General features: G+C 41.8%; 1 protein-coding gene across 1 annotated transcript in view; it reads right to left on the reverse strand.

Moving 5' to 3' along the window:
• LOC147905722 (uncharacterized) overlaps nt 1-15,746 on the reverse strand; it is a 35,718-nt gene extending 19,972 nt beyond the window's left edge. Inside the window, exons 1-2 of the mRNA XM_087381412.1 lie at nt 15,525-15,746; nt 15,286-15,431 (exon numbers count right to left, since the gene is read on the reverse strand). Of these exons, the coding sequence (XP_087237538.1) occupies nt 15,286-15,431; nt 15,525-15,642 (264 nt within the window). The 5' untranslated portion in view covers nt 15,643-15,746. The remainder of the gene's footprint in view (nt 1-15,285; nt 15,432-15,524) is intronic.
• Between the last annotated feature and the right edge of the window lie 6,994 nt (nt 15,747-22,740).

Consider the following 22,740-nt stretch of genomic DNA (forward strand, 5'->3'; position numbering starts at 1 on the left):
ATTGCTTATGAGAGTAGAAAACTTCAAGCAGCTGAATTGAAATATATCACGTATGAGAAGGAGTTACTCGCAAATCATTCATGCTTTAAAGTTATGGAAGCATTATTTATACGGTTTTGCTTTCAAGATTAAGACTGACCATCAAAGTATCAAGCACTTGTTTTCTCAACCTATTGTTTCTTCAAGGCAAAATCAAATGGGCTGAATATATTCAATCCTTTGGGCAACAAAATATTGAATATCAACCAGGAAAGGAGAATTTAGTAGCTGATGCTTTGAGTAGACGGCCCCAAGTTAATCACATTTCTGTGATTAAGGAGAAATCATTAGGAGCAATGGTTGAAGCTTACCCTTTAGATGAGGACTTCGCTCACATTTATGGGAAGATTCAACGTAATGAGGTCCGGGGTTTACAGGCTTATTCCATCGTGGATGGATACTTATTTTTGGAACGTGCCATATGTGTACCCAAAACATTTCGGTATCTAGTCATGAGTGAGTTACATGCGAGTCCATATTCTGGGCATAGAGGCATTAGAGGGACCATTGACAATATTGAGAGATACTTCCATTGGCCTAAACTTCGCAAAGAAGTTTCGACCTTTGTTCAACAATGTGACGTATGTCAGCGCATTAAATCTGACACAAGTAAGACTGCTGGTCTTTTGCAGCCTTTGCCTATTCCCTTGGAAAGGTGAGAACACATTACAATGGATTTTGTGTTAGGTTTCCCCAAGGTTGGTCAGTTTGAGCAAATTTTCACTATTATAGATAGACTGAGTCAACAAGCTTATTTTATTCCCTGTAAAAAGGAGTTGTCTGCTCCTGAAACAGCAAGGTTATTCATTAGGGAAATCTTTAGGTTACATGGGTTACCAAAATCTATTGTATCCGATAATGATGGCTGTTTCATTAGTAACTTTTGGACAGCCCTATTAGAGAATCTCGGAACCAAACTGAAATTTACTACAGCCTTCCATCCTCAAGGAGATGGACAAAGTGAGAATGCTTATCAAACCCTGATTACTTTACTTCAAGCTTATGTTCATGACCAACCTAGAAGGTGGCCAGAGTTCTTACCCATGTTAGAGTTTGCTTATAATAACACTGTACATAATTCCACCAAGAAAGCCCCATTTGATATCATCTATAGGCAATGTTTACCCACTCCAATAACACACTTGGGGGAGCGAATTTTTGCTGCTGACCAATTTGCTGAGGATATGTCACAGGTTATTAAGCAAGTAAAAGAACATATTAAGAAGGCCCAGGTTCAACAATCCAAGGCAACCAATAAAAAAAGAAAAAAAGTTTATTACAAGAAGGATGATTGGGTTTTACTGAAGATTGATAAAAGAAGAATCAAGTCAATGAGAGGAAGTACAAAACATGTCAAGTTAGCACCGAAGTTTTATGGTCCATTTCAAATTTCAGCAGCTTTGTGTGCACTTGTGTGAAATTTTCCCATTTGTAGTGCTTCATTGGTCTTCATTGGATCCTTTGACATGGAATTGTTGTTGGGAGAGCAATTTGAAGAGATACCATGGCGATACTTCTGCGTTTTTGGATACTCAGCATCAAGAAGAACCTGAACTTGAGATGGGACTGAAGTTCTTACTTTGAACAGATCGTGTACCATAAAGCGAAGAGTACTCGTGGAGAGAAGAGATATATGTATTTACTGAAGTGTAAAAACCAGCCAGCTGGTGATGCACAATAGATGGAAGAAGAGTTCTTTCCAAATTTTCCACAAATACTCGCAGATTATAAAGAGGCGATGCAGTTGCAGAAGTAACAAGAGAAAGCACACGTAAGAGGAAAAGACAAGCAATAATCCAGAAGAGAACTTCTGCTCATTCAAGCAGGAGGGAGTGTCATGCCAAGAGAAATGATTATTTAGTTAATTAATAGTCATTAGAACCTTATTACAGTTAGGCGCCAATTTGATGGTGCGGTTATATGTTTGTAATTATGATCGATCAAGCGACAAATTTTCCACAGATACTCGCAGATTATAAAGAGGCAATGCAATTGCAGAAGTAACAAGAGAAAGTGCCATAAGAGGAAGAGAAAAGCAATAATCCAGAAGAGGACTTCTGTTCATTCAAGCAGGAGGGAGTGTCATGACAAGAAAAATGATTATTTAGTTAATTAATAGTCATTAGAACCTTATTACTGTTAGGCACCAATTTGATGGTGCGGTTATATGTTTGTTATTATGATCGATCAAGTGGTGTAAATAGTACTGCCAAAACTATGTAACATTGGCCAATGATTAGTAATAAAGATGTGCACACATGTGTCTAGGTCCTAGGGGCAATAGGAAAGGGAAAGGGTGCATTAGAGTGCATTAAATGGTAGGTGCATGGGTCATAGGATAAGGGTAGGTGTAAATGGGAAGATGGAACTTGAGTGATCTCAAGGGACATTAATGAAGGGGTATCACCCTTTCATTGTGAATCTCACGTAGCATTCTCTCTACCACATTGCATTCATCCGCCATCTCTCTCCCACCTTGCATGTAGGTCGAAATAGAAACAAGTACTCTCACAACGGTGCTCTTCCCCATTGGAAGCCAATTGGCATTCAAATTATGCATGCATTGCACACATTTGCATTCTCGAAAAGTCTGTTTTTTGCCACCACTATGAGGACACAACAGAAGCTGAGAGGGTGAGAGGGAGCTTGAGAGACACAAGTTTTGGTGGGTGCAGAACACCCTAATCTTCTATTTCATCCATATATATATGGGTTTGAGTATTGTACATAACCGGGGTCAAGGTACAGTGGCCTTTAACCCCCAGAACCTCCCACTTAAAGGCCAATGTGCCTTTAAGGGAGAACAACCAATGAGCATACTATCCAATGCCCATCAATACATGACAATATCTGCAGGGTTATCATCTGTATGAACCTTGACAAGCTCTATGCGCTTGTCCTCAAGTACCTCCCTGATAAAATCGTACCTGACCTCAATGTGTTTGGTCTTTGCATGAAAGACCGGATTCCGTGCTAGTTGAATAGCAACTCATGGAATCACTATGCAATGTCGGTACATCTGTATCATAGTTACCAACCGAAACGGAAACGGAAGAAACGGAAACGGAAGAAACGGAAGAAACGGAGTTTCCGGGCCCCGCCGAAACGGAAACGGAAGAAACGGCAATATGATACAATTTATGTATAAAATTTTATTTTTTATACATAATATAATTATCAATAGAGTGCAATTTGCAAATCATACATAATACAATTATCTATACTTGAAGCTTCAGCCTTCAAGCATCAATGCATCATTCATACTTCTTGGAGCCACTGCCTCCTTTATAACTATCTAGGAGGGAGACATGGACCCAATAAGCATCTCTCGGCATTGAGGAGGATGGAGAGGTGAGAAGGAGGATGGAGAGGTCACAAGTGAGAAAGTATGGAGAGGTAGAAGGAGGATGGAGAGCTCAGAGGTAAAAGAGGATGGAGAGGTGGAAGGAGCCTGGAGGATCAGAGGTAGAAGTGAAGGAGGATGGAGAGGTTACATGTAAGATTAAAGAGAGGATGGAGAGAAGAAGGATGGAGGGATGGAGAGCAGGCTGCCAAGCTGCAGCTTTTGCAGGATGGAGAAGATGGAGCAAAGGATGAAGAGGATGGAGAGAGAAGGATGGAGGTCCGAGGAAAACGGGATGGAGAGTCTAAGAGCAAAGGATGGAGGGATGGAGAGAGCTTAGAGAAGGTGGAGAGAGCAGCAAGGATGCACAGGAGGAGTGCAATCGGCAGGAGGCGGCGAAAAATGGAGCCAGGCGGCGAAATCACGACTTTTGGGATTTAGGGCAAAAACAGGTTTTACGAAACGGCGTTTCTTCAAGAAACGCCGTTTCCGTTTCGCCGTTTCCGTTTCCAGCCACGAAACGGCCGTTTCGTGCAACTATGACCTGAATGAATCCCAACTGCACAAGCCGACTTCTCCAGCTGCTGTTCGAAATCTGCTCCATCTTCACGGAGATCTGCGCCATCTGTTCGACCTCCTGGACTGCGTCCTTTTTTTGCACCTCTACCTCTGCCTCGGATTAAGGTACTGTGCTTTGCCTCTTTCAGTTTGCTGAGCAGTCTCTCTTTTTTTGCTGGTTCCTCCTGCTTCAATGGGCTGTCATATGCTATGGCCTTGACAAAGTGGTGAGAGAACCGGCTTCTTGGATCTCTCCTCTCATCAATTTCTGCAATATTGTAAGGAAATAGACACTGCCCTTGCATCCTAGCAAGAGGTAAGACCTTCCCACATGGCATCTTCCTCTCATTCTCTCATATCTATCGACAAATTCAATGGGTCCAACTTTCATACTTGGCAAATCAAAATCAAGTGCCATCTTATGAAAGAAGGTCTTTGGGACATTGTTCACCGTGCTACTCCCGAAGGTCCCTCTGAGCAAGTTGTCACTGCCAAGAACGACAAAGCCTATGCTATCATATTGCTCGGCCTTGGAGATGATTACATTCATCACATCTCCGACATACAGTCTGCTCCTCAAGCATGGATCACTTTGGATACCCTTTTTGAAGCCCGATCTAAAAACTCTAAGATTGCACTTATGATCTCATTCTTTGATCTACATATGCAGGAAGGAGCTACTATAGCCTCTCATGTCAATTATCTTCGCAGTCTTATGGTTCAGCTTGCGTCAGTTAAGTCTCCCATCTCCGAAGATACTGCTATTGCTGTGCTTCTCAAAAGCTTACCTGACACCTATGCTACTCTTGTCACTACCTTCAAGTATCATAATAATCCTTCTCTTGAGGGTATCATCAATGCTCTCCAAGAGAAAGAAAGAACTCAACAACGAAAGGTAACTGATACTGCATTTTTAGCAAAGAAAGGAAGTTCTAAGGTAAGAAAGCCTTGCACCCATTGTGGCAAAACTAATCATATGGAGAAGGACTGTTTCAAGGCTCATCCATGCACCATTTGTGGCCATGATAATCAGCGGGAGAGGGACTGCTACTCCAAAACCTCTACATCAGCCCCTGCATCTACCTCAGCCCATGTTGCTGCAACATCTCCATCAGCTGATCTTGCTGTTCCTTCCTCACAAGATGAGAAGTGGGCTTTCTAATTACTTCTATGTCTTGTCTACCACCTTGACCACCGATGATGTAGGTCAAGGGGTTGTTGGGGTAAAGGCACATTGCCACCCTTTAAAAGTTATGACCCCTATGACTGTCTTAAGACAGTCATAGGGTGAATCCCTAATCCTAATAAAACCTATGAGTTTGTGGTGTGGCTCAACACATTTTTTTCACACACCCACACTTCTTGTGTCTCCCTCTCTCTGTCTCCATTGTTCCACTCCCTCTCTCTTTCCCTCACAAGTGGTATCAGAGCCTCTACCTCTCCCTCTCATTTCGGTCTACCCCTCCTCTCTACCCCTTCCTCTCCCCTCGGGCCTCATGCCCTCAGCAACGAGCGGGCGCGGCAGCAACAGAGCGCGCGCGCAGCACGCAGGAGCAGCCGCGCGCAGCAGGTCGCGCGCGCGCAGCGCGCAGGAGCAACCGCGCGCAGCAGGTCGCGCGCGAGCAGCTATAGCTACAGCAGCAGCTAGCTGCTGCTAGCTGCTACCCGCCTATCGACGGCTGCAGCCTACCAGGCGGGCGCAGCTAGCGCGCGCAGCACCATCCGCGCGCAACCAGGCTGCACAACAGCCGTGCCGGAGCGACCAGTACAACCAACCGTACCGACTGTACGAAAACCGTACGGCAACCGTACCGGCTGTACGGTCGCGTGACCAGCAACAGCCGGCTGCACACAGGCAGCCGACCTCCATCAGCGGGCGAGGACGTGTGCAAGACCTTCGACATTTTTTTTGGGGGATCCGTGCCCTTACAGGTACAGGGTACAGCAGGTACCCTGCGCAGGTACAGAAGGTACAACAGGCACAGATTTTTTTTTGGGGAAAGAAGGAAAAGAGAGAGCACTCTGCTCTGCATTCCCGGAATTTTTTTTTCAGTTCTAAAACTGTGTGTTTGAGGTACAGCAAGTACACTCGTGTCCCTCGTGCTTGAGGTGACTAGTGCCACAGTGTGTGGTGGTTGCACAGTTATTTTGTTTCGGGAAGGTCAGATGCCTTAATTTGCAGAGGGCTTTTATGCTTTTGCTGAGTGCAAATCTCAGTTTTCGGGTGACAATTTCAAAGGGCTTTTGCCTGGAAGTGTATGCCTTGAGGCAGTGTGGAGCCAGGGTGCCCACATTGGTCTTGTTTCCGCAGTATACTCAGTGACATTTCTTGCAGGTCACATTCTGTGTATGACACTTTGAAAATCTCAATTGAGCCACGCTTGGCCAGGGCGCATCGAGTTTACTCGGTCCCTAACTGTCCATCGTTGACAGTGCTCAAAAGATTTTCTTTTTCGGTGTTTGTACGTTGGGATCTGTGTTGTTACTGTGTACACAGGGCCGTTTATGCATTACTTTGTCAGGTGAAAGTGCCAGGAGAGCGCTGTATTTTGTATGCTACCTCAGTGTTGAGGTGTTTTTCACTTGGTATAGTTGTCAAATCAAGGGGCTTTTGCCCAGATTTTGCTTGTGAGCACTTGAGTTACTGTTTGAGACCTTCAGATGCCTTTTATCCCTTGGCAGAAGGGTGATTACTTGGGATTTGTCCCATACTTTGTTGCAGGTTTGTGACAGGCTGAGGTGTTTGGAGCCTTTTTCAGTGGACAAAACAGTGTATGACAAGCGGTTTATGCATATAAAATCAGTGCAATACCTCATCTGAGGTGGGAGAAGTGTCCAGGACAGCAGTGTTTTGTGCTTCGTCAGATGATGATGCACTGATAAAGCACTTGTGGAACAGCTGCAGCATTCTGAAGTTACTGTTTTATGCCTATTTGAGCACGGAACAGTGTGTCAGAAGGTACAGTGACTGGAGGGAAAATTTTCTGTTTTGCTGCAGATTTTTTGACAGTAAAAAACAGCACTATTGTGAGTGCTCCTGGCTCTTGATAGAGCAGTTTTTCTGAGAAATCAGAATTTTATTTAGTCATTTTTTACTTACAGGGAGTCAGGCACTTTCCTTATCTGATATGGCATCAGGGGGAAGTGAATCTTCAATACTGAACATAAAGAAATTGGAAGGGGCACACAATTATGCATTATGGGCAGAACAGTGTTTGAATGTACTTCTGCTAAAGAAGATTTCTAAGCCCATAAGGGTGAAGGGTGTCAAGCCATCTGGGATGGCAGATGATGAGTGGGAGGAGCTTGATTTGTCCGCAAGGGCTGCTATCATGCTTACTCTCACTGATTCTCTTGTGTTCAATGTTCAGGCTGAAAAGACCTCTTATGGCCTATGGCAAAGGCTAGAAGAGTTGTATGCCCAAACGAGCTCAGCCAGTAAGGTTTATTGGTTGAAGAAGCTTGTCGACCTTCGCATGAAGGAAGGTACAGCTATGACCTCACACTTGAGTGAGTTCAATGCCATCTTTACACAGCTTATTGCACAGGGATTGAACCTTGATGAGGAGTTCAAGGCTACTTTCTTGTTGTGTACCCTCCCTGAGAGTTGGGACACTTTCAAGACCACTCTGTCAAATTCAAATGTCACTCTTATGTATGCTGATGTGGAGAGCTCTCTCCTTATGGAGGAGATGAGCAGGAAGAATAATATGGGCAGCAAGTCTTCCAATGCTTTGCAGGTACAAGAAAGAGGTAGGACTCAGCAGAAGGGGAGATCTGCTGGCAAGTCCAAATCCCGCAGTCAGTCCCGTGGCAAAAAGGACATTGAATGCTTTTACTGTGGCAAGAAGGGACATGTGAAGTCTAAGTGCTTCAAGTTTATACGGGATCAAAAAGCCAAGAAGGTTGAGACAAAGGATGCAGGCAGTGGAAGCAAAGGCAAAGGCAAGGCCAAGGCAGATGACTTGGATGCAGTGAATGTTGCAGCAGAGGACAGTGACAGTGACAGACATGATGTATTATGTTCTTCTGCTGTAATTGCACATACATTGGTTATTGATGGCCATGACATGCACACCTGGCTCTTGGATTCAAGTGCTTCTTTTCATGTTACGCCTCATAGGGAGTGGTTTACTTCCTACACAGGTACTCATGGAGTTGTTCACCTTGGGAACAACTATGCATGTCAGATTGCAGGGATTGGCAGTATACAGATAGTATTCCCTGATGGACGCATATTTATGCTTGATGGTGTACGCCATGTGCCGCAAATCAAGAAAAATCTGATTAGCACTAGTTTGTTGGATGACAGTGGTTACCACACCACATTTGGGGATTCCAAATGGGTGATTACTGATGGCCAGGTTGTAGTGGCTGAGGGTTATAAGAGTGATACCTTGTACCCTCTTTATGTTTCCAGTGTAGGTAATCATGTTGTTGCCATAACCGAGCTGCCAAAGGTTTCATTGTGGCATAGCCGGTTGGGACACATGTCCGTTAAAGGAATGCAAGAACTGTCACGTTTGGGTTATCTGCCGTCTCTTTCATTTTCAGATTTGCCTACTTGTGATCATTGCATATTTGGCAAGCATTCTATGACTCCTCATAAGAGGAGAACTCCCCAGAATAGAGCACCGCTTGATCTAGTGCACACTGATTTGTGTGAGATGCCACAGCTATCACTAGGGGGTGCAAAGTATTTCATTACTTTTATTGATGATGCCACACGCAAAGTGTGGGTCTATTTCTTGAAGCATAAGAGCGATGCCTTAGATGCTTTCAAGAAGTTTGTCGCTCAGGTTGAGAATCGGATAGGACGCAGGCTGAAATGCCTCAGATCCGATAATGGGGGTGAGTATGTGTCACATGCTTTTGTACAGTTTTGCGAAGCTAAGGGCATTAAACAGGAACTCACAGCCCCTCATAATGCATCTCAAAATGGTGTGAGTGAGCGGATGAATCGAACTATTCAGGAGAAAGTTCGATGTATGTTGTCTTATGCTGCATTGCCCCATGGCTTTTGGGCAGAAGCCGTGCAGACAGCAGTTCACCTAATTAACAGGTCGCCAAACAAGGCTTTGGAGCTGAAAGTGCCAGAGGAGGTGTGGTCTGGCAAGCCACCTTCATACAAGCACTTACGTGTGTTTGGCTGCGAGTGCTTTGCTCATGTACGCAAAGAACTGCGCACCAAACTGGAACCAAAGTCTTTCAAATGCATCTTTATGGGTTACGGTGACGAAGGTGAAATGGGGTACAGGTTATGGGATCCCGTCAAACGGAAGATTATACGCAGCAATGACGTCATCTTTAAAGAGGATAGTGTACACAAAGAACCCGTGCAACCTGTGGAATACAGAAGGGTTGTTTATGATGATGTCGGACAGCAAAGAATGCCCATTAATATGCAGCAGCAGGCTGCTGTAAATAACCCTGTTCAAGAGGGTATACAGGCTGAAAATCAGCCAGACAATTTTGCCAATGATGCACCACTGGATATGCCAGCAAATGGTTCTGTAGAACAGCCAAATATGGTGGTACAGCCACCCGTCATGCATGACGAACAGGCTAGACAGCAGCCTAATATGGAACATTTTGTTAGTAGGAGCACCCGTGTACAACGGCCTCCTGACAGGTTTGTTCCAGGAGCCAATAATGTGGCTGATTTGATCATGCTGACAGATTGTGGTGAGCCTTCCAGCTTCAGGGAAGCTATGGGAAGAACAGAGAAAAGGAAGTGGGAGAAAGCCATGCAATCAGAAATGGACTCCCTACTTCAAAATGATACATGGGACTTGGTGCAGCTACTTGCAGGCAGAAAGGTTTTGCCGTGCAAGTGGGTTTACAAAGTCAAAGTGGATTCAAATGCTTTACCGAGGTATAAGGCCAGATTGGTTGCCAAGGGATTTAAGCAGGAGAAGGGCATTGACTTTGATGAAATCTTTTCCCCTGTAGTCAAGATGACTACTTTGAGAGCAGTGTTAGCTCTTGTTGCTCATGAAGACATGGATTTATATCAGATGGATGTGAAGATTGCTTTTCTTCACGGAGATCTCCATGATGAGATCTACATGAGTCAGCCAGAGGGATATGCTGTTAAAGGGAAAGAGCAGCTTGTGTGTAAGCTCAAGAGGAGCTTGTATGGACTCAAGCAGGCGCCAAGGGAATGGTACAAGAAGTTTGATGCCTTCATGCAGTCCCAAGGGTATCATAGGTGTGAGACCGATCACTGCTTGTACACCAAACGGGCAAAGGATGGCAGTTTGATGCTACTCATTCTATATGTGGATGACATGCTGATTGCCAGCAAATCTCAGCAGGAGATTAGTGCTTTGAAGAAACAACTGCATAAGTCTTTTGACATGAAAGACTTGGGTGATGCAAACCATATTCTTGGTATGCGGATTATTCGTGACAGGTCCAAGGGACTTTTGTTTCTGTCACAGAAGGAGTACATTGACAAAGTACTGCAGAGGTTTAAAATGGAGGGGGGGAAGTCTATTAGTACCCCGTTGCCTCCACATTTAAAACTCAGCAGTAAGGACAGCCCCAGATCAAATGATGATAAGGCTGAAATGGCCAAGGTTCCGTATGCATCTGCAGTTGGTTCTTTGATGTATGCCATGGTTGCCACTCGTCCGGATATTGCTTTTGCGGTGGGAGTCATCAGCAGGTATATGGCAAATCCAGGCAAGCGGCACTGGGAAGCAGTGAAAGGTGTCTTGAGGTATCTCAAGGGTACCAAAGACTTGTGCATATGCTATGGTAGGCAGGATGCATTGGTGCATGGTTTTACAGATTCAGACTATGCAGGGAATGCAGATAACCGGAAGTCTACTACCGGTTATATTTTCACATTTGCAGGAGGTGCTATATCATGGGTATCTCGGTTGCAGAAATGCATTGCACTGTCAACCACTGAAGCTGAATATGTTGCAGCCACTGAGGCTTGCAAGGAAGCAATATGGCTTACTCGGCTGGTGGGAGATTTGGGCATTACAGGAGATATGCCAGTTTTGCATTGTGATAGTCAGAGTGCTATCATGTTGGCAAAGAATCCGGTCTTTCATCAGAAGACCAAGCACATAGATGTGAAATACCATTTCATCAGGGAGGTACTGGAAGACAAGCGGCTTGAGCTTGTGAAGGTGCATACTGATGATAATCCTGCAGATTTGCTCACTAAGAGCTTGCCTACAGAGCGGTTTGCACATTGTCGCCACATCATGGGATTAGGATGAGACCATTCTTATTTTATGGTCTTGTATACAGTAACTGTATATTGCTGTAATTTTTATTCTTTTCTCCCCTTTAGGCACATTGGCCTTTAGGTGGGAGGTTGTTGGGGTAAAGGCACATTGCCACCCTTTAAAAGTTATGACCCCTATGACTGTCTTAAGACAGTCATAGGGTGAATCCCTAATCCTAATAAAACCTATGAGTTTGTGGTGTGGCTCAACACATTTTTTTCACACACCCACACTTCTTATGTCTCCCTCTCTCTGTCTCCATTGTTCCACTCCCTCTCTCTTTCCCTCACAGGGGTTCTAGTGTCTTGGTCTTTCTGTTAGTCTACAGTCAATCTTCTGTCTATCTAGTCTTGTCTGTCTGTCTATTTGTCTATCAATCTGATTGTGTTTTGTTTTAGATCCATCTTGTCCCTACCCTTGTGGACCCATATGAGGATATCACTTGAGGAGGGGTGTCTCACGATCTTTGTCTGTCATGACTTCTATCTTGTCTCTCAGTCTATCAGTCTTTATGTCTGTCTTCTAGTCTTGTCTTTCTGTCTTACTCCTAGTGTCCACTTAAGGAGGGTGTTGGAGATAAGTGCACACTAAGTGTACTATTTCCTAGTCTACATTTGTCTAAGTCTAGTCTAGTCTTTATGTCTTGAGTGTGTGTCATGTGGCACTTCTACAATTATCCCATAAGCACTCTTGCTTTATGTTTTGTACTTTGGCCCATATATTCATGGGTCACATCATTGTAATCTAACTGTCTAGCTTGTGTCTTGTCTACACTCTTCTCAAGGTATTTCTTGTCTTTCAATCTTGTTATTTCATTTCCAGTTTCTAGTTCTAGTTCTTGCTTCCATATTCCAACAAGTAGGACATGTCATCAGCATATAAGAGGATTTGATTCAAAGTGCCAATGAGAGAGCAACCAGTCCCCCCTATTGCCTCCTTGAAAGTCTCAAGCTCATCAATGTAAAGGACAAACAAGGTAGGTAACAACAAACAACCTTGTTTGACTCAAAACTGTGTCGGTACAGACCTTGTCTGAAACCCTCTCGTAGAGTGCCATAACGGCCCAAGCGATCTCCTAATCATAACCCGAATCCTGCAAGTGTCTAATAAGGGGGCTCTCTACATTGTATTAAAAGCTTTGCGAAAGTCTATAAAGCACCAATATACCACCTGTCTTCATGCCCTAGCCTCCTCAATGACACCCCTGAGTGTGGGTATGTGATCTAGAGTCCTATGATCACGCCGAAATCCAACCTATCCCTAAGCCTTGCATCTCTACAAATTAGATAACCTCTGTATTGGGACTGATGCATAAATCATGGACATGACATGCCCAATCATAGTGGTTCTGTAGTTTCCGAGCTCATGGGGTCCCTTGTCTTGTGAATGGGAGTGAGTAAAGAGTCTTAAGTGTGAGAAAAGCCTAAGCAAACCACTTCACTAAAAAGCTTTGCTGAGATCAGGTCCATTCTATATGCAATAAATTCAATGCATAAGTGCTCATGATCTTTCGCTAAACCATTAAGAAGCTTCAGGGTTGTGTGCTTGACACCACTAGCTATGAAAAGAGTGCAAGAGGTAGGACAAGGTAAGTGTGAGATGTAAAGGGATGGCTAGTGGGGAATGTCATACAATGTGCATACATAGGAGTACCATGTCTGGGTGTCTGTGAGAGGGGACAAAGCTCGCCGCTCGAGGAACTTTTACCAAAAGTCTTTGGAGTTGTTGCTAAACAAAATGTTTGTTGACTCTTCCTCATTCTGACAGACGAAAGCTTGCTTCTTCCTACAGACAAGACGCTGATATTCACACATGTCTCTGACTCACTTTGAAAGGTTATGCTTGGTCTCAAATATGCATTGGCAGTGAAGAGCCTTGCATTCATAATCATATCAGCTATTGCAAGGTACAAAGCCAAGAAGTGAAGGACGGTTGGAATGAGTGGTATATGTGAAGGCATGAAGGGTAGCCTCGTGAAGCGAGTGGGTGATTAGAGTAGCTCAATCCTCTAGGAGCAATATAAAGTCAATATAGGTAAGTAGTGTGTAAAGTCATGTAGAGTATTTGAAAGAGAGACTACACTCAAAGTGAATATTGTGATAAGTGGGGTGATTGGGTGGTGTGGTGGGCTGTGTTGTGAGACCAGGAATGGATATACTGCAAAAGAGGTAACAGTGATCTGCCCCCAGAGGGGTACTGAAATGGAGAAATCAGTGATATGAGAGGTGAGGGCAGGGGATCCCATGAGGTAGTCAACTACGCCGGAGAAAGCCTGATTGCAGACTTCACATCAATTTTTATGAAACGAATGGGGTTGTACTTATAAACGCTTCCATCAGCTCTCCTAATACAAGAAGACATGGGCACGCATCAGGTATAGTAGCAGGAAATCTAATGCATGTGGCATCATAAATGCCATACCATGCCTTCTCTACAAAAGGCAGCCATCTGCTGCAGTTCCATGTCTATATTTATGTGTTTTGCTTCTAGAATATCATCCTTACCAGTCAAATTTATATGTTTGATATTTCCTTGGATGCATATGTGAACTTCGACAATGATCATACAACAGCAGAGGAAGATGCAGACACGTACTTGCAAGAAGATGGAAAAGCATGGCATAGTAAATATGTCATCAATCTCCAATATGAAAGCACGACTGCCCATTTATGTCCACAGTTCTGCAACTGTGACAACTATCATGCAATAGCAAGCTTTTTAAATCAGTCAGATCTTGGAAATATAAAACTGTCATTTTATGGTGAACCATGCAACAGCTCAATGTGCCATCGGCATTCTCAAGAATGCCAATGAAATACAGAACAGTAACAAACTCGACACTGATCAAGACATTTGGAACTCAAGCAATAATGAGACAACTAATGATCGAATCAGGCAACATAGAGCAGAGATACAAAGGCAAATACAATGTAAAAGGCAAAAGGCCAACTAGATCAATTAGCATGCAGACAAAGACATGCATACATCCCCAAATCTTTCCAAAGACTATCCTAGGCAATCAGCATTCTCAAGAATGCCAATGAAATACAGATATTGACAGTAACAAACAACTGATCAAGACATATGGACTCAAGCAATACTGAGACGACTAATGATCAAATCAGGCTACATAGAGCAGAGATACAAATGCAAAGACAATGTAAAAGGCAAAAGGCCAACTATCAATTAGCAAAGTACTACTGCAGACGAAGACATGCATACATCCCCAAATCTTTCCAAAGACTATTCTAGGCTCTGCTTAACATAGTCATACGTGACTAATGAGCGAGAAAGCAAGAGAAAGAAAGAAAGAAAGAAAGAAAGAAAGATAGAGAGAGAGAGAGAGAGAGGGGGGGGGGGGGGGATGGACAATGATGATGTGAGAGAGAAGGGAGAAAGCCTGATTGCAGACTTCACACCAAATTTAATTAACCAATGGGGTTGAACGTATACATGCTCCCATCGTCTCTCCCAGTAGAAGAAGACATGGGCACGCATCAGGCATAGTAGCAGGAGATCTAATGCATGTCGCCTCATAAATGCCATACCATGCCTAGCCATCTGTTGCAGCTCCATGTCTATATTTATGTGTTTTGCTTCTAGAATATCATCATGATGGACAATGATGATATGGGAGAGACGGGAGAAAGCCTGATTGCAGACTTCGCATCAAATTTAATGAGCAAATGGGGTTGAAGTTATATGCTCTCCCACCCGCTCTCCTTTCAAGACCCAACAATCCCTAGTTTACTCCGCTGACTTGACTAATATAAGAAGTAGCTTTGGTGTAGTGCGACGCTGCTCTCAGGATATTTAAACAATCTAGTTCAGTTCAAATCAGTTCATAAAACGATCCCTGTGCGCATTCACAACCCGAACGCAAGTGGGGTCGACGCTTTTAAAGGCTTAAAGATAAAGGGCCAGGAAAAGTTTCGGTGTTGAGCATAGCAAACACAACGTCCAGTCCCTGAGTATGTTATTCTTCCAAATCAGCGACGGCCGCGGACTACAGAATCCCATGACCCGCCATTGTGAAGAACAATGAGAGCTTAAATTGTCCAGAAGAAAATAAACTGCTCTAAGCTTCAAAAAGATTACATGTTTGCATGGTACTCCGATCTTCTTGAGTTTCATTCTTCTGATGAGAAGCAGCTGATCCAACAAAGGCACTTCCTTTACAATTTTGTCAACGTGGGCCTCGACGCCCTCGCCGATGCTCTTAAGGAAATCAGCCACTCCGACTTCTGAGCAGTAAAAGAAGCGACCGGAGGCATGTGAGGAGGGAACAAATGCGAGAAAAAAGGGATTTTGGAATCTGTGAAAGAAGGCAGAGTTACCAGGAGGAGCATTGGGTGGTGCCATTTGTTGGGTAGATAAGGGAGAAGCTACGTCGGTGGAAGTGCAGAAACGAGCCGAGGGAGGGCGCAGAAGCCGAAGCCAAGAACGGGCAGCCATAGCCAAATGCTAAGGGCTACTCCTGCTACAGCTCACATTTCAAAATACAAAATTTCTCGCAAATTAAGAATGCTTCTCTCATATACTCCTCAACATCACCACAAGACCTTTCCCATCTCCCCTCTCCTACTCTTCCATCCCATGGACCAGTAATAAATAGAATTGGAGCATGGCCGTCCCTTGTCCCCTTTCACTCCACCCTCCCACCCATGGAGAAGGAAATAGAATTAGAGCATTACGGTCGGCGCATGTCGCTTTTATCGTGCTAATCTATGTCACCAATAGACGAGTTGGAGACGATGGAAAGGGCCAATCATGTAGCAGTTGAAAGAGTTGGCCATGGAGTTGGCGGGGCCGAGCACAAATCTTTTATGTGAGTGTCAAAGCCCCTCTCCTTCTATATTGGGCCAATTAGAACAAGTGAGTACAAGTACTTATGAGCACTGCCTTCAAATTGGTTCTCTCAAAGGAAAACAATTGTCAAGATGAATAAATGATTAATTTGCAACACTTGTGATGGAAGCCTGTGTATAGGAAAGTTTGAATGATTTGCAAACTCCGTGTGTGTGTGTGTGTGTGTGTGTGTGTGTGTGTGTGTGTGTGAGAGAGAGAGAGAGAGAGAGTTCTTAAAAAAAGAAAGTGTGTGTGTGAGTGTGTGAGAGAGAAAGAACCAAAATAGAAGGGGGGCCACGTGGCAACAAAGTGTGAGTGAGTGTGTGTGTGTGAGAGAGAAAGAACCAAAATAGAAAGTGTGTGTGAGTGAGTGTGTGAGAAAAAGAAAGTGTGTGTGAGTGAGTGTGTGAGAGAGAAAGAACCAGAATAGAAGGGGGGCCACGTGGCAACAAAGTGTGTGGGAAACTTTTTAACAAAAGTGTACCTAGAGCGCTGCGTGGAAGGAAGTGCTAACAACACCTTTCCCACCACCTTTTCCACGATGGTAGGCGGGTGGTGTGAACCCAGCTTTAGTAATCGTTTAGCTCAGAAAGAGAAAATTAGGGAATTTCTAAATCTTTGTTTTGTCAAAGCTTTGCATTCGGCCATGTGTACATATCTCCGCTGCTCCTGTTGGCCCTACACCTTCTGCATTCAATACCAATCCATGCGCAGTTTCAACCATGCACTTTCATAACGCCCACTTTTCCCTCTCCTCTAGATTCGCTATTCATCTTGCCCACCACATTCCAAAGTCACAATTCTAGCTATTTCGTTTGCCCTCCATAGCTTTTTTGTCTTCAACCTTTGGGCGGACCCTATGAATGTGTATTCATCTTGTTTCCTAATTTTGCAAACATAGGGTTCAAACAGTAGGGATTCGTAAGCATTGTGCTTTGATAGATTGTGGTTGTATGAGCTTGATGGGATTGTTTCCTTGCAAAGTTTGATGTTGTGTCTTATTAGATGAAAGGTTGTTTACCTTCTCATTAGGAAGTCATTGAATCTCTTATTTCTTACACGCACTTATTGCACCTCCACTTTGATGCTTATTTAGAATAGATTGGTTAAAGACTTTTGTGCTTTGAGCATTGTATTTTTGCAACATTTCTTGTAAGCTTACTTCTTGCAGTAGTTCTTGTAACCCTTCTTCTTATATTCTATAGCTGTAGTTCAAAATTTGCAAAATATGTATATTCATCTAGCCTTATTCTACATTTCTTAGTGAAAATTTATAAAGGGTGCCTGTGCATAGCTAAATATCATTTGTATGATATCCATTTAAATGAGATGAGCATGTTTGTCGGGGACTCCGTAAATTGTGGTGGCTTTTGAGTGCATTAACTTATAGTATAAATACAAGCCTGGGTATCTAAGAGGAGCGTGGTTTTGATTCAATTGTTATAACCTTTTTCTTACAGTAGTTCTTGTAACATTTCTCCTTTTCTTACATGTGTTGATAACGGGTGCCTCTCCACAGTTGAATATCATGTGTATAACAACCATTTAAATGAGATGAGCATGTTTGCTAGGGACTCGGTAAAATGGGGCAGCATTTGGTTGCATTAAGTTGCAATATAAATACTAAAGCTAGTATTTAGAAAGAGTGTGGTTTTAATGCTACTATATTAATAATCTTACCTGGATACATTATGAAAATATATGTATCTGGAAATTTTCAGCAGATGTATCTGGCAATTTTCAGCAGATTTATGTAGACTTACGAGATAGTTTCATAATTAAGTACTTGCTTGGATTTATTAGAATTATACTCAACAATTGTTTATAATATGAACAATACTTGTTGTGAATTTTTATATAGCACTTGTTTTATAATATGAAGAGTACTTGCTGGGATTTCTAAGGAACATAATATTGATTTTTTTTGTTTATGTTGCTTTTTTGGAGGAAGTAACCCCATCCTTTGCATTTGATGAAAGATTAGAGTAGATAAGAAGTGTATTCAGCTGATTGGATGTATTGACATCCTATTTTGCACATGCTCAAGTACTAGAATAATCTGAAATGAAAAAATTCATTAAAGTTTGTATTATTTATGTGCTCAATCAAACTCATTTTTATGTACGTTTTCTAATATAATTCCTATTTATATTTAATAGATTGAAATTTTGATGAGCATAAAGGCAAGATAGTTTTGTCAAAAGATTCGTCTCACAAGAGTATCCATAATAACAGTCCTAGACTTTAAAATGCAGTTGCTTCTCTTTTGAATACTATCTTCTCCTCCTAACTTCAAGGGTTCACATACAAATAGAGGGTCCATAAAAAGATGTTGACATGGTAGCTATATTTTAGGGGAGGATGTTGCTACTCCTCGTAAAATTTGCATTGAATCAAGACATTGACTTAGCTATAAAACATGGTGTTGGACGGGGGGGGGAGGGGGGCAAGGGGGTTATTGTGCTGTTTTGGAGCAAAGTAGTATGAATAAGATGTTCTAGTTGCTATTCTAGTGGTGTATTAGTTGTGTTCTAGTGTGAAATGGGTTTAAGTCTTATGTGAGCTTGAAGTGTCAAGTGAACTTTAGGATTAGATATGATTTGGTGTGATGTAAATCATCTGTGATCTTAGTGATCTTCTCTTCACTAACATCATCAATCATGTATAGTGTGTGAAAGATAAGGCACCCTCATCCCATGAAAGAGGTACCATATACTTGCAATGTATGAATCACATTAGCACTATTGCCTCATTCTTGTATCCTCACACACACTCTCTCCCTATATTGCTACATTTCTCTCTCACCTTGTGATTCTCAACAATTATTAAATTGAATATCACATTATATATATATATATATATATAATTCATTCCATGTGCCAACTTTGATGAGAAACTCAATGGTGAACATTTTGATGTGAGAACCTTTCTATTGCTTATTTTGCATGGGTTGAGTTCATATTAAAGTGATGAAAATAAAAAGATGTTAAAGTGGAGAATGGAGAGAAGAGTGCACAACCACAATGGGTTAAGTAAGCACTAGATTTCAAATTAAGGAAAATGAAAATATATACACCTTACCCGTTAGGGTTAAGGTCAAGGTTTTCCCATGTCCCCTTTTAGGCTCCTCTCTAGACCTTAGTATATGGTGTATTTTACTCTATTATCAACACTCCCTCTTAAGTTTCACTATATAAGTAGAAGGTGCATCACGAAAATTTTTTGGATTTTTTGTCAAAAGTCTAAAAACTTCTCAAGGGAAAGTGGATATCTAGGACTTGTTCTTGTGTTAGACAATGGAAAATTCTTATTGATGATTTTGTCTCTAATGAAGCAATAATGTACTTCACTATGCTTTGTTCTAGCATGAAAGATTGCATTCCTCTCAAGTTGAATGCTGCTCATATTGTTGGAATAGATCATGGTCGGTTCTTCAGAAGAATTTTAATTTCTAAAAGATGCATTTTGAACTAGATTTTTAATATTCCACTTTGATGATGAAAAGGCCACTATGGGTTGTTTCTTGTTTTGCCAAGGTAACTTTGCTAATCCAAGATTGATATTATATCCAATTGTACATCTTTTATCATCTATACTTCCTACCCAATTAGAATTATTATAACCTTGAAATTTTAGATTTGTTAACTTGTCATATTTTAAATCATTATCCCATGTACCTTTCAAGTATCTAAGGACTCATTTAGTTGTAAGAAAATGAATCTTTTTGGGATTTTGCATAAATTGATTAAGAACACCAAAGGAATAAGAGATGCTTTGCATATATTCTTTACAAGGTCATGTAATAGACTTCATCTATGTGAAGAGTTATGCTACCAAGACCTCTTTTATTTGCCAAGTATACCTTCAAACTCTTAGCATATGACACATTTTGCATCATAAATGTGCCATAGTTGTTGAAGAACAATCATTTTAGGGGGACTACCTGGGGGGGGGGGGGGGGATCATTCATTTTATGAAAAGCAAAAGCAAGGAATTGGTAGTTGGCCCCTACACATCCATTGCACATGTGTGCATGCTCTTGCTCTTCAATGTTGTTGGTGAAGCACTTGCCAAGAATGCCTCAAAACATAATGTCGATGTAGCCTAGTGGAGCAACTGTGTAGGCTATTCAACCCAAGACTCCCAAAACTATGGGTTTAGAGTCTTCAATGTCAACTTGAAAAAGTCAAATTGCAAAAAAGACCATAATTTGTGGGCTATACCAGCTTCAATTTGCTTTTGGAAGCTTCAATTATGGCCAATTTCACCCAAATTTGTAAATTTCCCAAACTAATAAATTTCCCTAATTTTTGGGTATGTAAGAGATTTGATGTGATAAATTTTTTGCAAAAATTCAAAAAAAAACACAATTTAAAGTTGAAAAGAATGGATACTCAAAAGAACCACCTCAACTACAAGCAAAAGCCATAAATAAAAGTTTTTGGGCTAGACCTTGAACTATAGGTAGTGAAAGTGTGTATTGCCATCTCCTCCTCCCAAAGTTAAAACAAGAGGTGTGACTAGATCAAAGAATGGAAAGTTCCTTGATCATGGCATTAGACTCATCTTTAGACAAAGACTACCAGCTAGAAAAGATGATCCATGCCTTGGTGCAGATCAGTGACAGAGGAGGAAATACAAACTCCCATGATGTACCAAAGGCATCTTGTTAGGGCAGCAAGCAACAATAGCAACCAATGTTGGATAGTAAACCCAACAAGCAATGGAGCTAGCAAATCTAATAATGGGAGTGCAACTGCATACAATCATCCAAGGTAGAAAGATGCAAGAAACAATGCCTTTGTTGAGGAAATAATCAAAGAGATACTCAAACCAAGCAGTGATTCAAAAATCAAAATGAATGGAACCTCTAAAATTGGTAAAAACAACCAATTAGTCATGGCTAAGGGCAAGACCAAGAACTTCCTTAAAAATGGTGATGGTAGGAGTTACAATAATATGGCATCCAAAATCATGTAGAATCAGGTGTTGGGTAGATATTGAATAGGCAACGGTGTATTGGAGCAAAATGTCACATGCTTTTTTAGCAATCCAAATTATGAGTTTGGCTGAGTAGGTCTAGAGCCGCAAGTGTTGGGCTGAGAGGAGTAGAACATGGGACCTAAGTGGTGTAGATCGATATGACTAGTAGCAAAACAATCATCCATGACAACACAAGAAGAATCGCCAATGGCTTGCACAACTCTCCTTCAAAATGGTGGTGCGGAGTCCACCTGGATCATCACCCATGCTCTGATAAAATGTTGAGAATCACATCATGAGAGAGAAATGCAGCAATGATAGGGAGAGAGTGTGTGAGGGAGTCAAAGTGATGTCAATAGAAATGAGGCAGCTATACTAATATGATTCATGCATGCAAGTACATGATACCTCTTTTATAGGAAGAGGGTGGCTTATCTTCCACACACTATGCATCATAGATGATGTCAGTGAAGAGAATCTCACTGACATCACACCAAATCATATCTAATCCCATAGGTCACTTGACCCTTCTAGCTCACAAGGCTGAAAACCCCTTTCACAATAAAATCTTATGTAGAACACCACTAGCCCACCAACTAGAACCCTATTCACACTACTTAGCTCCAAAATGACCCAACAATAATCTCATTAACTCTGACAAAGTGTATGATAGTTAAAGCTAGTGACTCACTATTGGGTACATCAAATATTTTTATACTACCTGGTTTTATTTCTTGAGAAATGTTTATTAGCCAACCTCTAGATTGTACATTGTACTTTCATGGTGACACACTCATATGTGTCAAGCTTTAGAAGTCCCATATGCTAACACTTTAGTCATGTTACTAGTACGGATGTAAAATCATGTCCAAGTCCTAGAGACATCCCAATTTCATGGATGTTACTAGCCATGGATGCAAAAATATTTTACTAGTTATGTTAATAGTCATGGATACAAAATCATGTCCAAGTCATAAAGACATTCCAATTTCAATTCAAAACAAATCAACCACTACTTCTCAATCGAATGCAAGTATTTTAAATCATCCACGAGGACAACAACAACAAAATCAACTTTCGATAGATTACCACCATGTTTCTTATGGTCTAGCATTAGTATTTGTTAATTAAGGCACATTCTACATGTTTCTTACTCCATTGAAGGTTCATACATAAAGAAGAAGGATAATCAATTACGAGCATCTCTACAAAACCACTTTCCTCGACTTTCTTTGACACCCTTTTCCTAATTTTGTGAACCCCCCCTCCCTGGGCCTCTCTCTCTCTCTTTGTGTATATGACTATGGTGGACATGTACGGTGATATCACTGAGTATGTCTACATAGTTTTCTCTAATGGGTTAGGATGCTCGTTTAGTAGCTCCATTCTTGTCTTCTATCAACCTCATAGACCCATAAGTCTTTAGCAGACTTTAATAAACTCTCTCTCTCTCTCTCTCTCTCTCACACACACACACACACACACACACGTGTGTGCATGCTCACGTGCACGTGCACACACACACACACACACACACATATGCATGCATGTCATACTGCTATTAAGACTATACTTTTGGACATGATTGTATGTCTTTTGATCAATATATGATATAAACACCTTTTTTACCCCAAAAAAAAAAAAATGACATTCACATCATTATTAATCTATCTCAAATCCAATGCTTACTTGGAATTTGCAGGGGCAACTGTCATTCTATGC

Source organism: Dipteris shenzhenensis, chromosome 1 (assembly GCF_047967505.1).
Source record: "Dipteris shenzhenensis isolate YYH24624 ecotype China chromosome 1, Dip_SZ_1.0, whole genome shotgun sequence".
Taxonomy (NCBI): Eukaryota; Viridiplantae; Streptophyta; class Polypodiopsida; order Gleicheniales; family Dipteridaceae; genus Dipteris; species Dipteris shenzhenensis.